At 44.9% G+C, this 27,686-nt stretch overlaps 1 protein-coding gene across 2 annotated transcripts in view; it reads right to left on the bottom strand.

Annotated features, from left to right (window-relative positions):
• The window catches only part of MYO1E (myosin IE), a 434,647-nt gene that overhangs the window by 84,377 nt on the left and 322,584 nt on the right, over positions 1–27,686 (bottom strand). For both annotated transcript variants that reach the window (XM_030188689.1, XM_030188678.1), the window contains exon 18: positions 9,954–10,052. In XM_030188689.1, the coding sequence (XP_030044549.1) occupies positions 9,954–10,052 (99 nt within the window). The remainder of the gene's footprint in view (positions 1–9,953; positions 10,053–27,686) is intronic.

Below are 27,686 nucleotides of genomic sequence, written 5' to 3'. Positions count from 1 at the left end.
AAGGTAAGGTAGGGGAGGGGATGTTGAATGTGGGTAGAGGGTAGGGAGTTGAGGGAGCTGTAAAAAAAATGTGGAAGGAGGGAAGCTGGAAAAAGATTTAGGGGGAAGGAAATATATAGAAGGGATTGCTTTCTTTTGGAGGGGGTCAAGTCAAGGTGTCTGTGTGGCATGGGGTGGGTAGGGTGCATGACAGAGAGTGTGGGCGTGGGGAGTGTGGAGGTGGGGAGGGTGTGTGGCAGGGTGGCGAGGAGGGGTGGGGAAGGGCATGGTTAACTGTGTCCTCTTTTTTGTCGGGGCAAATATGGTAACCCTATCCACAGAGCAGTCTTAAAACAGTTTAATAGGAGTGTTGTCATAGTGTACAGCCTCACAACAGCCCTTGCAGGCTCTGAGTAAATCTGCTTTTTTACTTTATGAGTGGAACTTAGCCACTATGATGCATAGCCTGGTGTCTCTCGCATGAACAGGCCCAACATGATGGGCCCACTCCAATCTAATCAGTAAAGTTGCGCACACCTTAGGAAATGTCGTCTGCAACCAGGTTTCCAATATCTGGTGGAGAGACTAGTTGGGGACAGACTCAGGGAACCCAACAAATCATATGCTGTCTCTCTGCGACCTGTTTTCCAGATCACTGAAGTTTTGTTGCTGAGTTGCAAAAGTTCCGCTATGCGTTTCAACTCTCCTGCCAGTGTCTTCAGCATCGGACATGTGATATCCAAGTTCTCCAATTTGCTGAGATATATCAGAGGTGAGTTGAGAAAGACTGGCAATTTGCTCTGAAAGCTGCTGAAACCGCAGGTCTAGTGCATGCACTACTGCCTCAGTAAGTTCCATAATCATCACTGTAGAATAGGCAGTCTGTGGGGCTGGGGATGATTCCGCCATTTTGCTGGTGCTCTGTCGATGCAAGCCTCTCTCTTTGCGCTGCTGCTTTTGTGTCATTGAGGAGTTGCGTCAGGATACATACTTGTCCATAAGGTGCCAGAAGCTATTAGTGTCCAGGCGGGGTTAAAATAGATGGTCCCAGAGTGCAGATTAATACGATTTACTGGGGGATCTGCTCACAGCATCACCCGGAACTGCTCACAGCATCACATGACCTCTTCTTGAGAGTCTTAAGTATTTGCGAGTGCACTGGCCAGGGGCATGTCAGGGACGTTCCAAAAAGTTGTACATGGATTTACAGAATTTGACTGAAGTGCACCTAAGCTGGGTGCCGGCATTTACTTTTAGCAGGCATAAGTATGGTGCCCAAAAGTTAGGTACCGGATCCACAATGAACACTATCCTATAAAGGGCATGCTCCCTCTATAGAATAGTGCTTAGTGCTCAATTTTTTTGGCGCCAAATTTTCAGCACCATTTATTGAATTCCTTCCTAAGATTAAAATTGTGCATGCAAGACTACAGAACGAGGGGGATAATTTTGGAGGCTGTCCAAACCATGCCTACTTCTCCTCTGTCCTCATTCCGCCTTCCTCCGAGTCCTTCTTCCAGTTATTTTGTCCTAATGTTGTCTTGTACTTTTATGCTTGTCTGTGAATATAATTCTCGATATTCAGCCAGTGGCAGGCAGCGCAGTTAGCTGCCGGTGGTGGTGCTGATTCCAGATATCCAAGATATTCAATAACAAGAAAAAAAAGAGTGGAGCAAAAAAAAAAACCTCTCTCAGATGGTGTTCACAAAAAGATGTTTATTCAAATCGATAAAATAAGCGGCCCGACACGAGTCGTGTTTCGGCCTTACCGGCCTGCCTCAGGAGTCTAGGAATCTGTAAAAACAGTATATTTTCCTAGAACAATAAGATTGCAGCCAATCTCATATTGTATGTAAGATCAAACGCGGATATGATAAAATAAGATCCGTGGTTGCTCTCTGTGAAATGCTGTCGGTAAGGCTGAAACACGACTCGTGTCAGGTCGCTTATTTTATCGATCTGAATAAACATCTTTTTGTGAACACCATCTGAGAGAGGTGTTTTTTGCTCCACTCTTCTTTGCTTGTCATTGGATCTTCATTTTGGTTGGCCAGATATTCAATAACCAGCTTTTTTTTGGCCAGCTTTAACTTAACCAGCTATGTGAATATTCAGCGCTGGCCATTAAGTTAATAGTGGGTAGGCGCCGGGTCATCTTAGTTGTTGTTATGTAACTGCTTGATGTTTAGACTTGTTGTTTAGTTGTTAGATGTTGGGTTTGATCCTGAATAAAAACCATTAAACCTTAACTTAATAGTGGGCAAAAATAGGACTGCTATTTAGGCAGTCTGATTTGCCCGCTAAATTTAGCCGGACAGCACTTGAATATTCATGGATAGCCGTCTATATTCAGCATGATATAGCTGGTTAGCTGCTATGCGCTAAGCGCTAATATCCAGTTGAAATAACTGGCTTCCTTGTGCTGAATATTAGCGCTTAGATGGCTAACCATTCCTGGTTGGTTAAATAGTGTTGAATATCAGGCCCAATGAGTGCATTTCTGTTTAAAAACTGCCTTTCCCTCAGTCAACGGGGTTCTGATATGAATTGACTCCCCACCCCGTATGCTGCTCTAATGATGTTGACACTAGCTAAGTTCAGAGGGCTCGATATTCAGCCAGTAGCAGGCAGAGCTTTTGCTCTCTATCACCAGCGTTAAACCTAGATATTCAAAGCCAGGCCATTTCCGGTAACCTGCACTGACTATTCATAAAAAAAAAACACTAAGAAGTTAAACGGTTATGCCAATATTCAGCGCTAAACGGTTAACTTTTTAGCGATCAAAGACAGGACAGCTATTTATATGCTCCTATTTGATCGTTACACATATCCAGTTAGGGGCTGAATATTGGCACTTAACCAGATAAGCAGCGCAATACAGACCGTTATGCACTAGGCGCTAACCAGCAGTATTCAGCGGAGATAACCAGTTATCTTCCGCTGAATATTTGCAGTTAGGCGCCAAGATACTATTTAGTTTTCAACATTTTTATTGATGACATTTCAAAGAAAACACAGCCAACAAGCTGAATATACAAAGGTGTACGTGTGAACATGTATCAAAAAAAAAAGAAAAAACCCCCCAAAACGGTACAGTCCGTCATCAATCCTTTAACATTTTACCCCACCCCACCCCTCTGTTGTATGTTTTATCTTTCAACAATTTTTTACTGATGATATAGTAAAGCCAACATACTAAACAACCAGCAAGTTCAGTGTACAACCATTTGTCTTATAACTAACATATTGAAAACAATATAACAAAAACAATATAATAGTTCTACCATCATCGCTGTATCCATATTCCCCTCTACTCCCAACTTCCCAATCTCCTCCTTTATGCAGCTGTCCAATATTCATGAATTTGTGTAAGTAAACACCCTAGGATCCCTTTATGACATACATTCCCAACTGACTGTTAAATAGGGATCTTCTATCGAGATACAGTGTCATATCTACTAGGACAGACCTCTGAATGGTCTCTCCTCTACCCGAGTCCTCTATCCTCCAAACCATTTATAAATACCCTATGTACCTGGCCTATATTTACTTCTCACATGCATAGGCGGTCGGTGGCCCAACTGTTTGGGGAGGCTAAAGGGGGCGGGGTTAGGGGTGGGGGCCAGGGGTGGAGCTTAAATCCATAATTGATAACAGAGAGAAAATAAAAATAAAAGTCACAATACCTTTTATTAAATTTAGATATTTGATATGTATCATATGTCAAAGAATAAAGTGGTTGCTCAAAGCATATACCAACCACAATCGCTCAACCGCAAAACACTATGCACAACTTTGTGCAAAAACACACTCAGAACCTTACTGTACCATAAATATTATACTGGGCAGAACCTAATACACCAATATACCACCCATACGAAAATGCAGACCGTCAACAATATGAAACAAGGGATCATATCATCACAATTCTCATGTAGAGCCACAAAACACCCTAATTCATGTTTAATTATTGTCACATCTGTGGCCGTGACCACCCTCAGACTTACCTTGTTCCTGGGGGTCAGCTTCCTAGCTGGCTCCTGTTTCTTCTGTCTGTCCTTTCTGAGCTAGCTCTGGCTCTCTGTGCTGGCTGCATCCAGCAGCATGACATTAATTGCTTCACTACACTACACCTGGGTGTGGGAAGCCTCTCTGTGTTTCATTGTGCTTTCTGTCTGCTCTGTGGTTTGTGCCTGAACAGCCTCCGTAGTTACTTAGAGATTGCTGCAGCTGCGCCTCTGGTGTTGAAGGGCTTTATTAAGCACTTAGAGACTACAGCCTTTGCATCGTATAAGGTCCCTGGTATGCTAGAGTGCTCTGTGCACTGCTACATTGTCCAGTTCTGTGTGATTGCCTAGTGTTTGACTAGTTAGCTTGGGCACAGCCTTGCTTGGTAGCCTGTGTTCAGCTTACTAGTTCTTCTGTGCTTGCTCTGTGTGAGTTCCTAGTGTTTGCCTAGTTAGCTTGGGTACTGCTCTGCTTGTTAGTTTGTGTACAGCTTCTAGGTCTCCTGAGTTTAGCCTCTGGTGTTCCCCGGTGGGGTTTCCTTGGTTTCTGGAGCTTCAGCCCTAGTCTCATCCTTTGCCAGTTCTCCTTGTTACTGGAGCTCCAGCCTTAGTCTTGCTATTTGGTTCTGACCCTTGCCTGTACCTATCTACTGCTCTGCTAGCCGCCTGCCCAGAGACTCCTGCTTTGAACCTGACCACGCCTGTCTCTGCCTATTGCCTATACTCAGATATTCTCTGCCAGCCACCTGTCTCTGCCTATTGCCTGTACTCAGATCTTCTCTGCCAGCCACCTGTCTCGGGCTATTGCCTGAACCTGGACATTCCCTGCCTGCCTGTCTCACATTAGCCCAGGTACCTGGGAGCACGGCTTGATCCTGACTCCGGTTGTTCCTGTTGCTGGTTCCAGTTCTGGTTTTCCTGTAAGCCCTACCGGCTGCTTGAACCTGAGGGCTCAACCCTCGGGGAAAGGTAGCTAAGCGTAGGTGAAGCCTACTCCAGTGTGTTCCGGTCCGGTGCGTTCCAGTCCCGAGTGTTCCAGTGCAGGACTCCAGTCCGGGGGTTCCAGTCCAGTCTTGTCTCTTCTCTGCTCCGAAGGTGATCTTGCCTGCCACTGCCGCTCCTCGGCCGTGGTCCTAGGACTCACGTACCCAGGGTTCCCGGGGAAGAAGCCTGACAGAATGCCAAGGTCCTCGAGAACACAACAATTATTATTATTATTATTTATTGCATTTGTATCCCACATTCCCCCATCTATTTGCAGGCTCAATGTGGCTTACATAGATTTGTTAACATTGTGGGATAATATGCCATAAATAAGTAAATAAATATAAACTTTTAACATTGAGCACCTGATTCTCAAAGTGAACATATTCCAAACACTATAATTAAAATAAAATTATCTTTTCTACCTTTGTTTTTCTGTTTACTTTATAAGCGCTAATGAAAAGACAGCATTGCAACACTGTGCAAAATAGATTGTCAAGCTTGATTATTGAATTTCCATATACTGTCACTGCCATGGGGTTTTTATCATGCAGGACTAAGACAAATAAATAAATAAGGGAAAAAATGAAGGTGAAGATTGGCCATCTGCTAGTCTGATGGGCAAATCACTGCTTTTGGATTATTGAAATGTACTGAGGGTGGCATTGCTCCATAAAGATTAAAACCTCAGGGGTCGCGGTCTGATTTTTGCAAACACTTTCCACTAGATATTTTTAAATTAAAGAACATGTTTGTTAAAATGAAAGTTGAACAACTGTGAAGCTGAATATCTTACATTCTAGAATCTCACAGGCCTCAGATGATATTCTGTTTTGTCCCCTCTAGTTTTTGCTGTCTGCTAGTAATTTCCTAGCAAGGAAACAAAATGTTTGAGCTCTAGAAAGATCAGGACTTCTCAGCTAGAGCCAGGGCTCAAATTTTGCAAAGTTCTAACCACCCCATGCAAGCAGCTGCACTTCTGCTGACCTGTTTTGCCCTCTTGAAATTGTCCTCAAACACTCCAGCCTGAGGCGTTCTCCCTCCGACGCCGGCGCGGCGATTCACATAGCCAGCCCTAATCTGCTTGCGTCGGAGCCTGTCCTTCAGACGCATGCCGTCTCTGCGTAAGACAGGAAGTTGCATTAGAGGAGGCGGGACGCGTCTGAAGGAGAGGCTCCGACGCAAGCAGATTAGGGCTGGCTATGTGAATCGCTGCGCTGGCGTCGGAGGGAGAACGCCCCAGGCCGGAGAGTGTCCATGACCACGCGGATGGGTGAGAGCGGGGGGGGGGGGGGGGGGGGGAGTACAACTCGCGCGGGAGGGGGGAGGAGGCAGAGACCGGCCATCTCTTCTAAAGATGTGTTTGGGGGAGCAACCGCTCCCCCTGCGCCCCGACCAGCAGCCAAGGGAAGTTCACGATTAGCCTCCCCAAGCCTCTTATACGGGGCGCCTATGCTCACATGAACAGCTCCCCTCGACAGTATCACCCGCATTTCAGCTTCTATAATGTGCTACATAATGCCAAGCGAAGTCACATTGGGGTAAAACTGGACTTACGTTACAATTTCTCAGTTATTGCCAAGATGCTATTTAACCAGTCAGCAGCCATGTCTGTCCAGTTGAATAGCTTTGAATATAAAGGGGATAACCTTTATACACTGATTTCGTCTCAGAAATTAAAAAAAAAATAATAGAAGCAAAGAAGGGAATCTTGATGTTGTTGTTTGCTATATCAATCAACTGAATTATTTGGGCATTGATTTTTTTCTGATAACTTTAACAAAATTTCCCTATGTGACTGGCTACAGAATCAGAGTTCAAGCTCTAATAACTGTTCTATTTTCTGTCTGTGTACCTATAAAGAAACATTTTGAGAATAAACCTTATGTGCTTTCCTTAGACTTCTGAGAAAAATGTCACTATCAATTATTCAATTCACAGCAAGGTCATATGTGTAAATAAGGCAGGGCAGAGTTTGACTTTCAGATTGCTTATGCTATGTAACACATAGGCCATTCACAATGACCCCTGTATAACACATAGGCCATTCACGGTGACCCTGGAGTTTTGCACAGAGCAATCAAAAGCTCTATTCAGTCCATGGTTCTCCACATATCTGGTGGCTGCCAAGCTGCCTCTAAAGAAAACAAGGAGGGTTCTGTGCATTTCCTGGCCATCTCTGGTTCAGCCCATTTTAGTACAAACAGGCTTCTGGTAGCCACTACTAAGAAAAGTGAGGGTGAGCAAGAGGCTGAACTGAAGTCAAAACAACTGCGAGATCAAAAGTGAAAAACTCAAAACACCAACCCCTTAATTCTATAATCTTCTCTGCCCTTTTTTATGGTTAGGGCTACATTTACTACATGGCGTTCGAGAATCAGCACTGAAAAACATCAGTGTTCAATGCTGTTCTATAATGGACAATTAAAGACAAGCATCCACTATAGAATAGCATTGAATGCCGATCTTGGTACCCAAATTTGGATCTAGGACTTACGTCTGCTGAAACCAGGTTTAATTTCTAATGCCCAATTTGGGCACATATCCTCAGTACTCTATAACACTGTGCGCAAATTGTAGGAATGCCCCTGACCCGCCCATGCACCTCCCATAGCCTTGTCCCCTTTTGTTTTACGCATTATGGGATTTCAGCCCACACTCTTATAGAATAGAGTGTAGCAAAATGTGTGCCCAATACCAAATTGGTGCCAATTAGCACCCAATTATTGGCACTAATTGGCTCATATCTTGGATCAGCCCAATTTTGGGTGCCATATTTAGAATCTGGGGGTTTGTGTGCAAAATTGTACATGTAGGTTATAGAATACTGCCAGTTACGCTCGTACCTTAATTGTTAAATTAGGCACTAATGGGCACTAAGTATCAATAATTGGAGATAATTGGCAATAATTTTCAGTTACGTGTGTAATTTCACTTGGTATTTTATAACCTTTAGCTCACCACTGCTAGTGGTGTGTGGATGTGGGAGGGGCATGGGCCATTCAGGGGTGTGCCTAGCACGTATGCACTGAGCCTCCTGATATTCAAAGCTATCTAAATGGCCAGACACAGCCGCTGATCGTTTAAATAGCATATAAGTGCCTAATCATGGTTATTTCCCACTAAATATCCACAGTTAACGGCTAGCTGCTAACCGGCTATGTGCGGATATTCAGCACTTTACCGGCAATGTTCAGCTGTTAAAATAGGCCGCATAAATAGCAGGCCTATCTTAAAACACTAAAAGGTTAACTAGTTAGTGCTGAATATCAACTTAACTGGTTAACTTTTCTGCGGTTAAAAAAATCTTGGGTATTTGATGCTGGTCGCTGGAAACAGCCCGGCATTGAATATTCGGGTTTAATGCCTGCGGCAGACGGCAAAAGTGCTGCCCGCTGCCGGCTGAATATTGGGCCGTAAGATTATAGAATAGTGCCAGTTACATGTCTGACAGCAGTTAGATGCGAGCATTTGCACCAGCCATTGAACTAGCAGACATGCTCGTGCTAGGTGTGTAACTGTGGACTTACACTAGTATTCTATAATGGCAATTACACGCCCAACTGCCATTATAGAAGCGACACGTAGCACACCCACTTTAGGTGACCTTTTGAGAATTATCCCCTATAGGCTCAAGTTAAACCTCCAAGACTATACACCTGGGGAGACTGTTTACTAGAAAAGCCAAACTGGGCAAACAGAATGCCCGAGTCATTGACCAAAAGCCCAAAAGATGGCAACAGACCAAGTGCAAAAAGGTCAGAATTTTTATAATCTTTCTACTTTGATAAGATTTATAGCTTGTACTTAGATGGTTTGAGGTCAGGGAGTGAGTTAAATAGTGATCTGGCTTTTTGGCCTGCTAGCATACCTTCTCTTTTCTGAAACAGACATGGAGCCCCATTTTACCTAAAATGTAGAGAGCAGAATTGAGACATCTAGGTTGGGGTCTGATCATTTCTGGCGGTATTTTAGAAGAGGATCTGCTGACAGAGGACATGTGAGTGTGTGGCACGCGCAATGGAAGCAGTCATTTTACACACATAACACGTTGAAAAAATGAATGGCACAGACCTGGCATCTTCTGTGTGAAGGTGTTGGCATATGTAGGTGCCCCATATTATAAACTTACATGCGTAACTGCTGCCAATTAAAAGTTAAGGCCGCAATTTTAATAAAGTTTCATTTTGGAGGTGGAAATCAAGTACATGGATTTAAAGAGAAAGACTCCCTTTATCCTTTGTGTAAAGCTCTAGTGGAAATGAGCACTGTTTAAAAACCTACAGATGCCTCTAAGCAGGTGTAAAAGTCAATAAATATTCTTGCCCAAACCCCACCCAAACGGAGTCCCCTTGAAATCTCTATATGTTCTGAATGTTCACATGTAATAGTGGCTTTTTGAAATTCGTTTTTTATTTGAGTATGTGATATTTCTATGTGGAAATCACATATAAGGCTTTTACAATAGCACTTATAATTTGTTTGGCTATGTCTTCTCCCTTGAACTCATTTCCAGAGATGTAAATTAGCTAAGTGAAGCTGCCTGGAGAAGCCCTTGGAGTGCAGCATTTTAAATTAATGATTTTTTTTTCATTGGTTTTTCTTACTAAAAATAGACTTACACACATTCCAGAAAAATAATTATCTATCCTAGTGCTCAGTGTACAGCCCCTTGTGATCTGCAGCATTCCTGGCCCATTTCTTGTTCCCATACATTTCATACCCTTGACTGGAGATTTATTAATGCACACAATACTGCCAGAGTCAGTTCTCTTTGGAAGTCCCTTAGCAAAGCCTGGCCAACCTGCCCTCAATGAGGAAGAAATAATAGCCAAGATAAAACTTATAAATAGTCACCTTACATACCACGTGAGACTTAAAGCAGCTGCAGAACCAGAAAAATGGTGACTTCCTGACAGCTGGCTTCCTTTTTTATCCTATTGCAAAACACTCCAGTAAATAGGATGCCAATGTGCCTCTTACCTCTGTAAGAATTTCTTGAATACACGTCTGTAGGCATAGCCCGCTCTCCGTACGCGGATATTTTCCTTCAGCCCCAAATACTCCACCTGGTGTTTTACCCTGAAAGAAGAAGAAAAAAAACCAAAAAGCAAATTTAGTATTTAAATCCCTTTGGGGTCCTTTTACTAAGTTGTGGTAAGCACTAGTGTGCGCCAGGGGCATAGCCAGACCTCGCAGTGGGAAGGGGCCAGAGCTCAAGGTGGGGGGGGGGGAGTCATATTTTGGACTGCCACCCCACCACCGCCTCGCTGCTCCCCACCCACTGCCTCAGCAAATACCTTGGCTGGCGGGGATCCCCAACCCCCGCCAGCTGAAGCCTTGTCCAGCGCCGGTCTCCGTCGCCGCTGCTTTGCCTGCCCTGCTCTTTCTTCCCCTCACATCCTGCACGCTCCTTTTAATGAAATTTAACATGCCCAGTTTCACTAAAAGGAGAGTGCCGGCCGTGAGGGGAAGAGAGAGCAGGGCAGGCAATGCAGTGGCGCCGGAGACCAGTGCTGGACAAGACTTCAGCTGGCAGGGGTTGGGGACCCCAGCCAGCAAAACCAGGGGCCCAGAGGAAATTTGGGGGGATGAAAGCATCCAGCGCAACATAATACATAGTAACATAGTAAATGACATAGTAACATAGTAGATGACGGCAGAAAAAGACCTGCACGGTCCATCCAGTCTGCCCAACAAGATAAACTCATATGTGCTAGTTTTTTGTGTATACCTTACCTTGATTTGTACCTGTCTTTTTCAGGGTACAGACCGTATAAGTCCGCCCAGTACTATCCCCGCCTCCCAACCACCAGCCCCGCCTCCCACCACCGGCTCTGGCACAGACCATATAAGTCTACCCAGCACTATCCCCGCCTCCCAACCACCAGCCCTGGCACAGACCGTATAAGTCTGCCCAACACTAGCCCCGCCTCCCAACCGTCTCTGCCACCCATTCAAGGCTAAGCTCCTGAGGATCCCTTCCTTCTGAACAGGATTCCTTTATGTTTATCCCACGCATGTTTGAATTCCGTTACCGTTTTCCTCTCCACCACCTCCCGCGGGAGGGCATGCCAAGCATCCACCACCCTCTCCGTGAAAAAATACTTCCTGACATTTTTCTTAAGTCTGCCCCCCTTCAATCTCATTTCATGCCCTCTCGTTCTACCGCCTTCCCATCTCCGGAAAAAGGTTCGTTTGCGGATTAATACCTTTCAAATATTTGAACGTCTGTATCATATCACCCCTGTTTCTCCTTTCCTCCAGGGTATACATGTCCAGGTCAGCAGGTTTCTCCTCATACGTCTTGTAACGAAAATCCCATACCATCCTCGTAGTTTTTCTTTGCACCGCTTCAATTCTTTTTACATCTTTAGTAAGATACGGCCTCCAAAACTGAACACAATACTCCAGGTGGGGCCTCACCAATGACTTGTACAGGGGCATCAACACCTCTTTTCTTCTGCTGGTCACGCCTCTCCCTATACAGCCTAGCAACCTTCTAGCTACGGCCACCGCCTTGTCACACTGTTTCGTCGCCTTCAGATCCTCAGATACTATCACCCCAAGATCCCTCTCTCTGTCCGTACCTAGCAGATTCTCCCCGCCTAATACATACGCCTCCCGTGGATTTCTACTCCCTAGGTGCATCACTTTGCATTTCTTTGCATTGAATTTTAATTGCCAAACCTTAGACCATTCTTCTAGCTTTTTCAGATCCTTTTTCATGTTTTCCACTCCCTCCGGGGTGTCCACTGTGTTACAAATCTTAGTATCATCCACAAATAGGCAGACTTTACCGTCTAACCCTTCGGCAATGTCACTCACAAATATATTGAACAGAATCGGCCCCAGCACCGATCCCTGAGGCACTCCACTACTCACCTTTCCCTCCTCCGAGCGAACTCCATTCACCACCACCCTCTGGCGCCGGTCCGTCAACCAGCTCCTAATCCAGTTCACCACTTTGGGTCCCATCTTCAGCTCATCCAGTTTATATTTAAGAGCCTCCTGTGGGGAACTGTGTCAAAAGCCTTACTGAAATCTAAGTAGATTACGTCTATAGCACGTCCACGGTTCAATTCTCCGGTCACCCAATCAAAGAATTCAATGAGATTCGTTTGGCATGATTTCCCTTTGGTAAAACCATGTTGTCTCGGATCTTGCAGCTCATTTTCTTCCAGGAAATTCACTTTCCTTTCCTTCAGCATCGCTTCCATTACTTTTCGAATAATAGAAGTGAGGCTTACTGGCCTGTAGTTTCCAGTTTCTTCCCTACCACCACTTTTGTGAAGAGGGACCACTTCCGCCGTTCTCCAATCCCTCGGAACCTCTCCTGTTTCTAAGGATTTATTAAACAAATCTTTAAGAGGACCCGCCAGAACCTCCCTGAGCTCCCTCAATATCCTGGGGTGGATCCCATCCGGTCCCATGGCTTTGTCCACTTTTAGCTTTTCAAGTTGTTCATAGACACTCTCTTCTGTGAACGGTGCTATATCCACTCCATTCTCAAATGAACTTTTGCCAGACCATCGAGGTCCTTCTCCCGGATTTTCTTCAGTAAAAACAGAACAAAAGTATCTATTTAGCAAATTTTCCTTTTCTTCATCATTATCTACATAGCGGTTTGCAGTATCTTTTAGTCTCACAATTCCCTTTTTAGTCACTCTCCTTTCACTAATATACCTGAAGAAATTTTTGTCACCCCTCCTTACATTTCTAGCCATTTGTTCTTCCGCTTGCGCTTTCGCCAGACGTATCTCTCTCTTGGCTTCTTTCAGTTTCCTCTGATATTCCTCCCCGTGTTCCTCATCTTGAGTTTTTCTGTATTTCTGGAACGCCAACTCTTTAGCCTTTATTTTCTCAGCCACTTGCTTGGAGAACCATATTGGTTTCCTTTTTCTCTTGCTTTTATTTACTTTCCTTACATAAAGGTTTGTGGCCCTATTTATAGCTTCCTTCAGCCTGGACCACTGTCCTTCCACCTCTCATACGTCCTCCCGGCCCGTCAGCTCCTTCCTTAGGTATTCCCCCATTTTGCTAAAGTCAGCACGCTTGAAATCCAGGACTTTGAGTTTTGAGTGGCCCCCCTCCTCTTCAGCCGTCATATCAAACCAAACCGTTTGATGGTCACTGCCGCCCAGGTGGGCTCCCACTCGGACATTTGACACGCTATCCCCATTTCTGAGCACCAGATCCAGCGTCGCTCCCTCCCTCATGGGTTCCATGACCATTTGTCTGAGCAGAGCACTTTGGAAAGCATCCACAATCTCTCTACTTTTTTCCGATTCCGCAGACGGAACCTTCCAATCTACATCCGGCAGATTGAAATCTCCCAGCAAAAGCACCTCTCTCTTTTCCCAACTTTTGAATATCTGCGATCAGGTCTTTATCTAATTCTTCCAATTGTGTCGGAGGTCTGTAGACAACACCCATGTGGACAGAGGTTCTATCATCTCTTTTTAAGGTGATCCATATCGCTTCTTCCTTTCCCCAGGTGCCTGTCATTTCAGTTGCCGTGATATCATTTCTCACAGATAAAGACCTGTACGGTCCATCCAGTCTGCCCAACAAGATAAACTCATTTTACATGGTATGCAATACTTTATATGTACACCCAAGTTTGATTTGTCCTTGCCATTTTCAGAGCACAGACCATAGAAGCCCCTTAAACACTCCAGCCCATCCATATCTATTCAGTTATGATCAGGGTGTAGACTGTAGAAGTCTGCCCAGCACAAGAGGTAGTACAAGACTATGGAACAGTTAGGATGATGATATTCAGCACCAATGATGAGTTCTGTAAGTGTCCAGGAACCTATGAATCCACTGACAGCTCCTCCAGCCTCCGTGAATGAACGCCAGTGAGACAGCCTCACCACTCCAAAGTCCCTCCCATAGAGATTGCCAACAGAGCAATTTGCTGAGACTGCAGACAGACGTGTTATGCGATCGACTGGAACAGGATAAAAACAAAACTGTCTAGGCAGCCCTCAAAACTTTCTAGTTCCAAATCCAGCTAATTCTGCACTCCTGTGATGACACCAAGTGTTCTGCTATGACTCCAATATAATCCACAGACCTCCTCTGAGGGAATGGCTTCACCTATTGAGCAGCTGCCTACACACCGTGACCACTACCACTGCCTCCGGATTCCAGCTGACCAGTCTCCAGCACTACCGTCGGGATGTTCAAATTCCTCCAGGCCATTTATGGATAAAACTGCACACTGATGACATCCGCAGCACACAAATCGTCATGCAAGAAGGCCAGCCGGAAGGGTTAGGACCTCCCCCAGCAAACGCCGATCAGCTACATTCATAGACAGCTGGAATAAGATGATTAAAGCAATGGACATTAAGGCTCAGCAGTGGCGTACTGAGGGCAGGGTAGTGGGGGCGGTCCACCCTGGGTGCACGCTATAGGAGGGGTGCAGGGAGAGCAGAGGGAGCAGGGAACCAGCGGAGCCGACAGCCGCACGGCTGCTCCCAGCACCCCAGGAGGTAAGAGCAATGCACCCGGAGGGGGGGGGGGGGGGTGTGTGTTGAAGATGATACGCCAGGGAGGAGGGACGACAGCGTGTTGATGCTGCACCGGGTGTAGGGGGTGTGCAGCTGCGATCCGCCCCGTGTGGCAGCCGACCAAGGGACACCACTGTAACAGCCACATTAGAATGCTGCCATTTTAGAATTCTTACCAACACAGCAACATTAGTGCACAGCCATTAATAGAAAAAACAGGAAATCTGCCATTTTACGGCTGGGGAAAAATGGTCTTAGCATGTGGGAAAAACCCATGTAAGGGTTCTGCTGAAGCCACTCTTTACCGCAGCTTAATAAAAGGACCCCTTTAAGTCTACTTATGAGTTATCTTATAATATGTGAAGTCCCATTTTACAAAGAACATAGAGATCCAATTGAGGCAGAATGGGCTCATCACCAATGGTATTTTAGAAAAGGATCGGCTGGAGCAGAACATTTTCTAAAATACTTGCAGGGGTGCATGTGTTTTTTCTACCACATGTACTTGAAGAAGCCATGTTACATATTGGGTCAGATGCTATATATTGCGCCGAGACCTCTGTGGAAAAACCAAAGCACACTCCATAAAATTAAACCTGGTGTAAATCCCAGGTGTATTCTATAAAAATGTGCGTAGATTTTAGAAACGCCTATGACTCGCCTATTCCACACCCATAACCACACCCACTTTTCAACTATGCGACTTAGAATTTACACGCACCTCGTTACAGAATACGTTTATTTATTTATTTTTGAACATTTATACCCCACTTTTTTCCACAGTCGTGCGGATTCAAAGTGGCTTACAATGTGCAGAATAGGCCAAATTACATTGGGAGAATTACACATCTCAAAAGAATAATAGACGGAAGAGGGATGAAGAAAAGGGGAAAGGGCTAGAAAGACGGAAAGTAAGATGAGGTGATGCAGAAGTAGGCAGTCCAAGACAGGAGTCAAAGGTGGAGTCCAGGCGCTGAAACAACACTGAGTGACTAGAACAGCTTCCAGCAAGGCAATCCAAAAGAGGGCAGATGAGATATCCAAGATCGACCAAGAAAAAGAAGCAGCATGCCACGAGCAGGACCGTGTGAGGCAGGATGTGATGAGAGTCGAAACAGCAGGCTGCAGAAGGCGCCGAAAGCAGCTCGTCAATCGTCCACTCCAGCTCCTCAGACGATGGCTGCAGCAGCCGGGAGACACAGTTCCAAACGGCCCAGGCGCAACGGTCCACGCTGGAGATAGACAACGCTCGGCCGCACAAATGACCGCACTCAACGAAGGCGGGGCCCAAGATGCCGACGGGCCCGGCAACATCAACACAATGCAGTAGGGACATTAGTTCGCCAAGATCGAAGGCTGATGTTCCCCGTAGGATCCGGAACCGGCAAGGCAGGCTATGACGACCTGCAAGCTAGCACACTACGTGTAAATTCTAATTAATAACAATTAGTACTGATAATTGCTTAACATCCAATCAGTGCTGATTAGCTTGTTAACTAATTAAGTTATGCATGTTGTTATAGAATATACTTTGATTTCCACGCAGAAATCTTGGCGTGATACACAGAATCCGGGGGGATGATCTCCCAAATTCTATAAATGGTGCTTTACATTGCATGCCTAATTTGCATGTGCTATTTAATTGAACAAGACAATTAGTGCAGATAATTGGGCCTAATCAATTGTTGGTGCTAATTAGCATTAATTTAAATTTATGTTCCTGGATTCATGTGTAAATTTTATATGTGGCTCCATAAAGGGGGTGTGGCCGTGGGAGGGCTGTTTCCACAATTTATGTGAACTATTATAAAATAAGGAGGATCCATGCCTAATTTAGGTGCAAGAATTTACACCAGGGTCTAGCTGGTGTAAATGCTTTTGCCTAAACGTAGCCATGATCCCGGCGCTAAGCCCTGTTCTATAAATGGTGCCTCACTTTGAGCGCTGTTTATAGAATAGTTGTTTTATTCCGGCGCTGATCTTTTAGCTCCATTCAATGAGTGAATGGCATGGACCCAGAAACTTCTACAAAGAGGTTACATTTGTACCCCGCGCTTTCCCACTCGTGTCGGCACGTACGTGTGGAAGTGGAGAGTTCGCCCTATTTTACAAATCCACATATGAAAATGCTGTCAATTAAGCAGTGAGGCTGCAATTTTAACTTGGTTTCATTTTAGAGACAGAAATACATTACACAGAATAATCCCTCAGTAAAGCCCTGACCAAAACCAGAACTTTTGTAAAACCTATTGTCAAGGCTGTGTCCAGACACACTTCTTCCTCTGGTGGTCAGGTTCTGTGGCTTCTTCGGACTGCCTATTCCCTGTTTCTCAAGCCGTATTCCAGCTTCCAAGCCTCACTACCAACTCATCCAATCCTCACTCTGATGTCCCAGTATCCAAGTCTCATTCTGGTGTTTCAGTGTGCTTCAAGTCTCATTCCTGAGGCCATGACATCATTAGTGAGGCTCTCTTAAGGAACAATGGGACATTCAAACTTTGCCTTTGCAATAGAGGTCTTCTAGAATGTTCTAGCATTTGTGTATGTTGCACTTCAGATAGTCCTGTCTTGTTTTCCTTGCCTTGTCTTGCTTGCCAAGTTTGTACCTTGTTCCTTCACCCTGTTCCTGCCTAGCTTTGCTTCTGCTTCATCCTGTCTAGTCCTGTTCCTGGTTCCGCTCCACTAGTCCTGTTCCTGGTTCCACTCCAAACAAGTCCTGTTTCTGGTTTCCACTCCAGCCAAGCTCCAGTCCAGTTTTCTAGCTCCAGTCCGGATTCCAAACTCCAGCCTGGCTTTCTAGCTCCAGTCCGGCTTCCAAGCTCCAGTCTGACTTTCCAGTTCCAGTCTGGCTTTCCAGATCCAGTCCGGCTTCCAAGCTCCAGTCTGGCTTTCCAGCTCCAGTCCAGCGTTCAAGCTCCAGCCCAGCTTCCAAGCTCCAATTCTAGCCTGGGTGATTCGCCTACTGCTAGCCATTCACCGGCAGCAACCCATGGGCTCACATTCCTTGAGTTCGTGACACCTATGCATGCCTTTGAGGTGCTGTTACACCCAATGTAGAAGATTTTCCACATCCACGTGTATTCTCTCTATAAAATGGAAAATCCATATGTAGGTTTTAGTCCTGCCCAAGCCATGTCCAAATCTCACCCAAGCCACACCTCTCAGAAATCTCTGCAAGGTGAGGATCTCGACCTGCAATTGGCATTTACAGGAGTATGTGATATACCTTTAGAAGTGCCACTATTCATGTGTAGATATATTTCCAAAATAATGGTTTTAGTTATGTGCTGTGCTCGCTTACAGATACACAGTTTTAGCCCCTGGTTTCTAAATATTTTGTCCCTGGACACTGAGAAGGAGAATTTCTTCAGACTGAAAAAGGTCCAAAGTGGGTATGGATGTCAGGCTTAGGGCTGGCTGGTAGCTAGCGGAGGGTCCACTGGAGATCCAAAGACAGAGGGGAATCCCTGGATGTGCCCCAATTCATCATCATGGCTGCAACTCCTGCTGACCTAACAGCCAGAGCCTGACTCAAACTTCACTTTCTGTTCTTTCAGTGCTTCCTGAATCTGGAGCCAGGTGTAGATTCACCACCACACACCAGAGGCTGATAAGGGGCAGATGTGACCTGTGAGCCGTAGTTTAGGAGTAAGCGCACCAGTAAATTTTGTTTTTCATTTTGGTGTGTTTTTTCCCAGAATCTCATTTCATCTGGATTTTTCTAATCAGCATATTTCCTTCCAGTTTTGTTTTTAACGTGTGTTATTTGCAAGCAATCTACACTAGAACAAAATGAAACAAAATTATAAAAACCAGTGGAATCTAGCATTTTTTCTTTGGTTCCTTGAGAAATAAAATGAAGGAAGGCTGTTTTGTTGCATTTTTCATTACATTTCAAAACGAAAGCACATTCCTACCATAGTTTGCCCCCCTCTGCTTTACAACATAAATTCCTTTCAAATGCTGACTTTCTAAATGCTAACCAGATAGTTCATATGTGCTATGTGTCTCATATACACTGGATCCTGAGCACCTGAATTCTGTTTATGCCATTCATAAATGCTGGTTTTGGCTGGCTTGCTTTGACTGTAGCTTCAGGTTTGTCATGATTACTGAGAGAGTTGATGACGGTAAACTCATTCACATCTGCTGAGCTAAAGATGGCAAGAACTAATCACTAGTTTAGGACTTTATTTGTAGACAAAAAGGAAGTGGAACTAGGATGTGGGGGAGGGCAGGCCAGGGACAAAAGCAATTGGAGAACAGGGACTGGATTAGGGAGTGAAGTGACTGTTCTCTGCTCTGCTCAGCTCCAGGCTCACCCCTCTGAAAAGAAGTGGTAGAACTGCATTCCAGGCTACTCTCCCAGAAATTTAGCCTTCACCTGACTACATTCTTTGACTAAAAAATATAGAAATTCACATAAGGCTTCATGGAAGTTTATGACAAAGACTGGTCACCCCAACCGGCCATATCTGGGTTTAAAAAAGGTTTGGACAAATTCCTGGAGGAAAAGTCCATAGTCTGCTATTGAGATAGACATGGGAAGCAATTGTTTGCCCTGGGATTTGTAGTATGGAGTGTTGCCACAATTTGGGTTTCTTCCAGTTACTTGTGACCTGGTTTGGCCACTGTTTGGAAAACAGGATACTGGGCTAGATGGACCATTGGTCTAACCCAGTATGGCTACTCTTATGTTCTTATGATATTTAAAACCCTTTAACTGGCTAGGAATGGCTACTGGCTGGTTAAATGGCACTTCGCTGGTTATCCACCGATATTCAGTGGGAAATAGCCTGCTATCTCCTGCTAAATATCATCGGTTAGCAGCTAGCTGGTTATATCATGCGATATAGCCAGCTATCTGCTGATATTCTACATCATTGGCTAAGTTTGGTGCCCAAATTAAGCCATCGAAATAGCTGGCCTATCTTTGGCTGGTTTCAACTTAAACGGGCAGCGCTGAATACTGGCTTGGCCGCTTAAATTAAACCGGCCAAAAAACACCTTGATATTCAATGCTGGTCACCAGAAACGACTCGCCATTGAATATCCGCTGACCGGGGGAGGCAGCCTGGCTACTTCCACAGTCTGAATATTGAGACCCATGTATCTAACATGTGCACATTTGTTTTTAGTTCACACATTTTGGGGCCCTTTCACTAAGCTAAGTTAGGCACTCAAGAAAAATGCAGACTCAACAAAAATGTCAGGAAGCATTTTTTCACGGAGAGAGTGGTGGATGCTTGGAATGCTCTCCCACGGGAGGTGGTGGAGAGGAAAACGGTAACGGAATTCAAACATGCGTGGGATAAACATAAAGGAATCCTGTTCCGAGGGAATGGATCCTCAGAAGCTTAGCTGAGATTAGGTGGCAGAGCCGGAGGTGGGAGGCGGGGCTGGTGGTTGGGAGGCGAGGATATTGCTGGGCAGACTTATACGGTCTGTCCCAGAGCCGGTGGTTGGGAGGCAGGGATAGTGCTGGGCAGACTTATACGGTCTGTGCCCTGAAAATGACAGATACAAATCAAGGTAAGGTATACACAAAAAGTAGCACATATGAGTTTATCTTGTTGGGCAGACTGGATGGACCATGCAGGTCTTTTTCTGCCATCATCTACTATGTTACTATCCAGCTTATAATCGAAAGTGATCGCCGGCCATCTTCCGACACAAATCGGGAGATGGCCGGCGATTTTTTAAAAGCGGCGAAATCAGTATAATCGAAAGTGGCATTTTTGACTGCATCGCTGCTTTCCCGTTGCTTCGCCGGCAAAAATTCAAGGGGGCGTGTCGGTAGATTAGCAAAGGCGGGACATGGGTGGGCATGGGCGTGGCTACCAGATGGCCGGCTTTCGATGATAATGGAAAAAAAAAGTGGCGTTAAGCAGTATTTCGCCGGCTTTACTTGGTCCTTTTATTTTCACGACCAAGCCTCAAAAAGGTGCCCCAACTGACCAGATGACCACTGGAGGGAATGGGGGATGACCTCCCCATACTCCCCCAGTGGTCACCAATCCCCTTCCAAACTAAAAAAATAAAACTAAAAACCTTTTTTGCCAGCCTGTATGCCAGCCTCAAATGCCGTATCCTCCTCCATGACAGCAGAATGTGTTGTATCCCCCGACAGCCTTTCCCTGGTTGCGATGTGGCTCTCGGGTGAGTGTGACACCTTTTCTGTTAGGTGCCCTGCAGAGTCACATTAGCAATGCATTGTGGTGGGTGTAGGGTACTGGGCTCTACTCCCCTTTTCCCCCCTGCTAATTGGGTCAGAGTGTGCCCTGTTTTGTTTCCTGTTGTAGTCCATGCGGTAGTGGCCATTTTTGTAAGCCAGTTTTAGTTCCCTTTCCTGTGTTGCCCATGTTAGAGAACGTAATTCTTACCTTGCATGGTGCTGAAAGAGGGCAATGTACACCATTGTGCCAGCTCTGACCTATTGCTAATCTTAGTACCAGGGGACTCTTTGCCAGTGGGGCACAACCTCTGATCTGCAGTTAACTGTGAGTAAACGTGCTTATTTCAAGAAAGGACTTTTTCAGACAGATTAGTCTTCAGGTGTGAACTGGTGTGCCAAAGTTATACAGCAGCAATAAGTCCTAGTGGCTGTATGCAGTTCCCTGGAGCAATTTTAGTGGGTGCAGTACATTTGTGGGTAGTGGGTTTGGGGGGCTCAGCTCCCAAAGTAAGGGAGCTATGCACAGGGGAGCTTTTCTGAAGTCCAGTGCAGTGACCCCTAGGGTGACTGGTTGGTGTCCTGGCATATCAGGGGGGCCAGTGCACTAAAAATGCTGGCTCCTCCCACGGCCAAATGCCTTGAATTTGGCCGGGGTTTGAGATGGCCGACATAACTTTCCATTATCGCTGAAAAACAAACCCGGCCATCTCAAACCCGGCGAACTCCACGGCATTTGGCCGGGCTAAACCGTATTATCGAAAAAAAGAGATGGCCGGCCATCTTTTTCGATAATACGGTTCCGACCAGCTGTAGCGCCTCTGCCAACATAGATCGCCGGCGATCTATTTGGCCGGCGACGTTCGATTATGCCCCTCTATGTTACTATGCAAGGCGTGCTTAACAAAGCTTAACATGCATGCCTAACAAAGCTTAAAATGGCGCACAGTGGGATGCACTCACGCATCCTATGGTAACTGCCAAATTGGTTTGTGCTAGACCATGTGCAAATAAATATTTATTTTCTTTGTGAGAAGGCATATCAGGGCAGAGAGTTGGCATTCCTGAGCTAAATAGCACTTCCACATTAGCGTTACCAAAGAAATACTGCGTGAGCACTTACCGCTCATGCAGTAATTTTTATTAATGGTCGCACTCTAATGGCTACATTAGTGCACGGCTATTAAACAAAAAATAAATTGGCCATTTTACGGCTGTGGTAAAATTGGCCTTCAAATACAGGAAAAACCTGCACAAAGGTGCTCTAAGGCCACTTTTAACCACAGCTTAGTAATACCAACAAGAAGAACAAACAGCAAAATACAATGCTTTAAAATCATCACGTGACAAAGAGAGTATAAATTAGCATGAAGGGAGAAAGACATTGGCATATAGCCACTCATCAATGCTATCCACTGGATTTTATGTCTAAACATGCAGTTCCCACATTTGCAAAGCATAGCAGATTTAAGATCATATTTGTAAATTAAGCAGATGGAATGCCACCAAAAGGTCATATTTGGCATTTCAGATTTTTTCCCAGTTCATTAAAATCATTTGAAGAGTCAAGACAATAAGCAAGTCAAAGATTGTTGATGAAAAGAAATCATGTAGAATAATTCACCTCACATTTTAAGACAATGCTGGTAGGTATTGGTTTCAGTCAAACGAGCTTTCCGCAGATGAGTAGCTGTCCATACTGCTCTATGCCAAGGGAAAAACAGTGAGCGAATAAGACTACTAGATTGGGATGACCTATTTATACCAAAACCTGCTGAAGGAAATATCTTTCTCATCTAACATAGTATCTTTGCTCCACAACATATACAACCCACTGGGTGATTGATAGTGACTATTTCTCAGTATTTTATAAAAGGTAGACATAATATGCCCTTCCAGTACAGTTTTTCTACCTAGCAATTTTAGGTCCGAATTCTGTGGCACATCCTTAACATCAATGACACTATTTTCTAAGCAATGATAAGTACATAAGTATTGCCATACTGGGAAAGACCAAAGGTCCATCAAGCCCAGCATCCTGTTTAACAGTGGCCAATCCAGGTCACAATATACCTGGCAAGATCCCAAATAAGTACAAAACATTTTATACTGCTTATCCAAGAAATAGTGCATTTTCCACAAGTCCATTCAATAACGGACTATGGACTTTTCCTTTAGGAAGCCGTCCAAACCTTTTTAAAACTCTGCTAAGCTAACCGCCTTTACCACATTCTCTGGCAACGAATTCCAAAGTTTAATTACACGTTGAGTGATGAAACATTTTCTCCGATTCATTTTAAATTTACTACATTGTAGCTTCATTGCATGCCCCGTAGTCCTAGTATTTTTGGAAAGCGTGAACAGACGCTTCACATCTACCTGTTCAACTCCACTCATTATTTTATAGACCTCTATCATATCTCCCCTCAGCCGCCTTTTCTCCAAGCTGAAGAGCCCTAGCCACTTTAGCCTTTCCTCATAGGGAAGTCGTCCCATCTCCTTTATCATTTTCGTCACCCTTCTCTGCACCTTTTCTAATTCCACTATATCTTTTTTGAGATGTGGCGACCAGAATTGCACACAATATTCGAGATGTGGTCACACCATGGAGCGATACAAAGGCATTTGCATCCCTGAAGGCCTCCCAACTCTCACCAAAAGCAATCAAGCCCCAACACCCCCTCCCCCCCAGACAGCGATATACTATGTCCTTTACCAATCTCCTGTTTAGAATGAAATTGGCAGTATAAGAGGACTCATAGAATACCACAAAACAATCTCACAATATGAGATAAGTTACACTGTTCATCCACTCCAGTCGGAATGCTGGACTTGCCTGATAATGGCTTGCAATTGAGCCATAATAATCAAGGCGCATCACCGCAACTCCTGTGTGATGAAATATCGTGGTGGCAATTGTCAAACCATACTGTGGCCCACATCCTATCTGCCAGTATTGCTGCACAAGTTAAAAGAGTAGTGACAGCTATGATGTGCTTCACAAGAGTTATAAAATTCTGAGACAGTCATGAAAGGAACTATCATCGTGTAGTATAAGAACCCAATGCCTAAGGGCATGAGTCAAGCCATTTTCAACAAGTCTACAAATTCTTGCAGCGTGGCTGAGTCCAGATAGTTAGTGGTTTTGTTACAGTATGTTACTCTCATTCTAGCAGCATATAACAGTCCGCAGTGAGCTCCAAATTCTTTGAGACTTTGTCTCTAGGAATGATTTACACTTCATAGCTCTGGTTTTTGTGAGATTTGTACCACTGATATTTTTCATCATTATATAAAAGAGACAACTTCTCTTTGATAGTCTGCAAGATTTGAAGAACTGTGGCACCCTAAAATCTTAGTGACCATCAGCTGAGCAGGACTGAGCCTGTTTGATTTCAAAGGGCCTGCCGAAGGCGATGCCATGAAGAGAAGGGAGGAATGTTTCAGTCCCTTCATCCGCCCTCCAGAATACCAAGTATACACACGTTATGCCTCTATTTCTATAGCAGAGGTCTTCCTCATCCTCATTCAATTTATGGAGGGCTCTAGCCTGTTCCACCGACTGATGCATTGTTTCTCAAAATGTTCTGTGCACTGCTCTTCTAAGGCATCTAGCCTATTTTGAAATACCTTTAGTTGTGTTGTTCAAATTTCCAGTTCCTTCTGGACACCACTGGCACATAAGTACATAAGTAATGCCAACACTGGGAAAAGACCAAGGGTCCATCGAGCCCAGCATCCTGTCCACGACAGCGGCCAATCCAGGTCAGGGCACCTGGCAAGCTTCCCAAACGTACAAACATTCTATACATGTTATTCCTGGAATTGTGGATTTTTCCCAAGTCCATTTAGTAGTGGTTTATAGACTTGTCCTTTAGGCAACCATCTAACCCCTTTTTAAACTCTGCCAAGCTAACCACCTTCACCACGTTCTCCGGCAACGAATTCCAGAGTTTAATTATGCGTTGGGTGAAGAAACATTTTCTCCGATTTGTTTTAAATTTACTACACTGTAGTTTCATTGCATGCCCCCTAGTCCTAGTATTTTTGGAAAGCGTGAACAGGCGCTTCACATCCACCTGTTGCACTCCACTCATTATTTTATATACCTCTATCATGTCTCCCCTCAGCCGTCTCTTCTCCAAGCTGAAAAGCCCTAGCCTCCTTAGTCTTTCTTCATAGGGAAGTTGTCCCATCCCCGCTATCATTTTAGTTGTCCTTCGCTGCACCTTTTCCAATTCTGCTATATCTTTCTTGAGATGCGGCAACCAGAATTGAACACAATACTCAAGTTGCGGTCGCACCATGGAGCGATACAACGGCATTATGACATCCTCACACCTGTTTTCCATACCTTTCCTAATACTACCCAACATTCTATTCGCTTTCCTAGCCGCAGCAGCACACTGAGCAGAAGGTTTCAGTGTATTATCGATGACAACACCCAGATCCCTTTCTTGGTCCGTAACTCCTAATGTGGAACCTTGCATGACTTGAAGCATATCTTTGATCACTTATAGTTCCTATAGCATGGCATGTGAGGTCTCCAGCTGATCCGGTGTTGCCCCATTTTATCTAGAGAGGCTGCTTCAGTTTTATGCCATTTCAGCCTCGAAGACCAAGTATATTGTGAACTGGACTTAACAGCTGTAAAGCCTGACATTTCTGATGCTGATATGAGAAGTGCCTGGCTGGCAATTGTGAAACTGGACAGGAGTAATTCTTTTGTTTCAGTCAATTCAAATTCAGTTCAATTCAATTGATTTGAATTGAACTGAACATAATTTCAAACAATCCAATATAGGCCAAATACATTCTAAAATACAGACTAAATACAACAAATTCAATTAAAACTACCCACCTGTGGACTAAAATTAAATCTGAATTTTCTTACGAAAAGAAAGATAATTAGCATCTGTTCTAAAAACAGTTGGAAGCACATTCCAATAAGGAATCATAAAATCTGAAAAAATGGTCATAGCTATCTTTAAAAAATTGAATCTCCTTCACTGGACATAATATTAAAGAACCATGCAATCTCTTGGAAGACCTACCTAAAGGCACAGAAACCAAGTCAGTAATTACATAGTAACATAGTAGATGACAGCAGATAAAGATCTGCACGGTCCATCCAGTCTGCCCAAAGAGATAAACTCATTACATAAAGTATAAGGTGATACAAGGTGATATAACATATGTATACTTTAACTTGATTTGTCCATGCTATTTTCAGGGCAAAGACCGTAGAAGTCTGCCTGGCACTGTCCTTGTTCAAAAACTTTTAAAATTGTTATCGAAGCCCTTGATAAGCTCCATTCCTGGCCATCCAAATCTATCCAGTCATGATCAAAGCACCAACTGTACAAGTCCGCCCTGTACTGGCTTTGCTTCCCAATCACCAGGGCCGCCGAGAGGTGGGGAGGGGGGCAAAATTCCCCTGGCCTCCAAGGGGGGCCCGGCGCTGGGGTCAGGCTGCCGGCGCTATAGTCCCCGGTCTCACCTGCCTGCCTCCACAGCTCCAGGCCCCCTTCATTCAAAGCGGCAGTCGCAGATCGCCTCTCTTCTGGCCTTCTCTCCGTGTCCCGCCCTCGCGGAAAACGGAAGTTACATCAGACAAGGGCGGGACACAGGGAGGGAAGGCCAGAAGAGACGCGATCTGCGACTGCCGCTTTGAATGAAGGGGGCCTGGAGCCATGGAGGCAGGAAGGTGAGACCGCAGACTGCAGCGGCAGGGGGAGTGACGGGGGCAGCAGCGGCGGGGGGAGTGTCGGAGGAGGGGCAGTGGGGGCGGAGGCAGGGCGGCCTTGCCCCGGGCCCGGCCTAGTCTCTCAGCGGCCCTGCCAATCACCAGTGTTGTCACCTAGTCTATCCTAAGCTTCTCTGGATTGATTCCTTCTAAACAGGATTCCTACATGTTTATCCCACGCATTTTTGAATTCCGTTATGGTTTTCATCTCCACTACCTGCCGAGGTAGGGCATTCCAAGTATCCACCACCCTCTCAGTGAAAAAATACTTCCTGACATTACCCCTGAGTCTTCCTCTCTTCAACCTCAATTCATGTCCTCTAGTTCTACCACCTTCCCGTTTCTGGAAAAGTTTTGTTTGCAGATTAATATCTGTCAAATATTTGAATGTCTGTATCATATCACCCCTGGTTCTGCTTTCCTCCAGGGTATACATGTTCAGGTCATCAAGTCTCTCCTCGTATGCCTTGTTATGCAAACCGCATACCATTTTTGTCGGTTTTCTTGAACCACTTCCAGTCTTTTTACATCCTTAGCGAGATACGGCTTCCAAAACTGAACACAATACTCCAAGTGGGGCTTCACCAACGACTTGTACAGGGACATCAACACCTCCTTTCTTCTACTGGTTATACCCCTCTCTATGCAGCCTAGCATCCTTCTGGCCGTGGCCACTGCCTTATCGCATGGTTTTGTCACCTTGAGATTCTCAGACACCATCACTCCAAGGTCCCTCTCCTGAGCTGAGCTGAGCTTACCAATTTCATCTCCTATCCGGTACATCTCTTTTTAATTTTTGCATCCCAAGTGCATCACTCTTCACGTCTTTGCATTCAATTTTAACTGCCAGATTCTTGACCATTCTTCCAACGTTTGGAGATCCCTCCCTCATGGTTTCTACATCCTCCAAAGTATCCACTCTATTGGTTATCTTCATGTCATCTGCAAAAAGGCAAGCTTTTCCTTATAACCCTCCAGCAATGTCTCTCACAAATAAATTAAACAGAACTGGCCCCAGCACTGACCCCTATTTCCTTTGAGCAGGTTACACTTACCACCACCCTCTGTCACCTGTCGATCAACCAGTTTCCAATCCATTTTACCACTTTGGCTCCTAAGTTCAGCCCTTTCAGCTTATTCATGAGTCTTCTGTGAGGAACTGTACCAAAGGCTTTGCTGAAATCCAAGTACATTACATCTAGTGCATGTCCTTCATCCAGTTCTTTGGTCACCCAGTCAAAGAAGTCAATCAGATTTGTTTGGCAGGATTTTACATT

This window comes from Microcaecilia unicolor, chromosome 1 (assembly GCF_901765095.1).
Source record: "Microcaecilia unicolor chromosome 1, aMicUni1.1, whole genome shotgun sequence".
Lineage (NCBI taxonomy): Eukaryota > Metazoa > Chordata > Amphibia > Gymnophiona > Siphonopidae > Microcaecilia > Microcaecilia unicolor.
The sequence above is the reverse complement of the archived record's forward strand: the minus strand, read 5'-3'. Positions and strand labels throughout refer to the sequence as shown.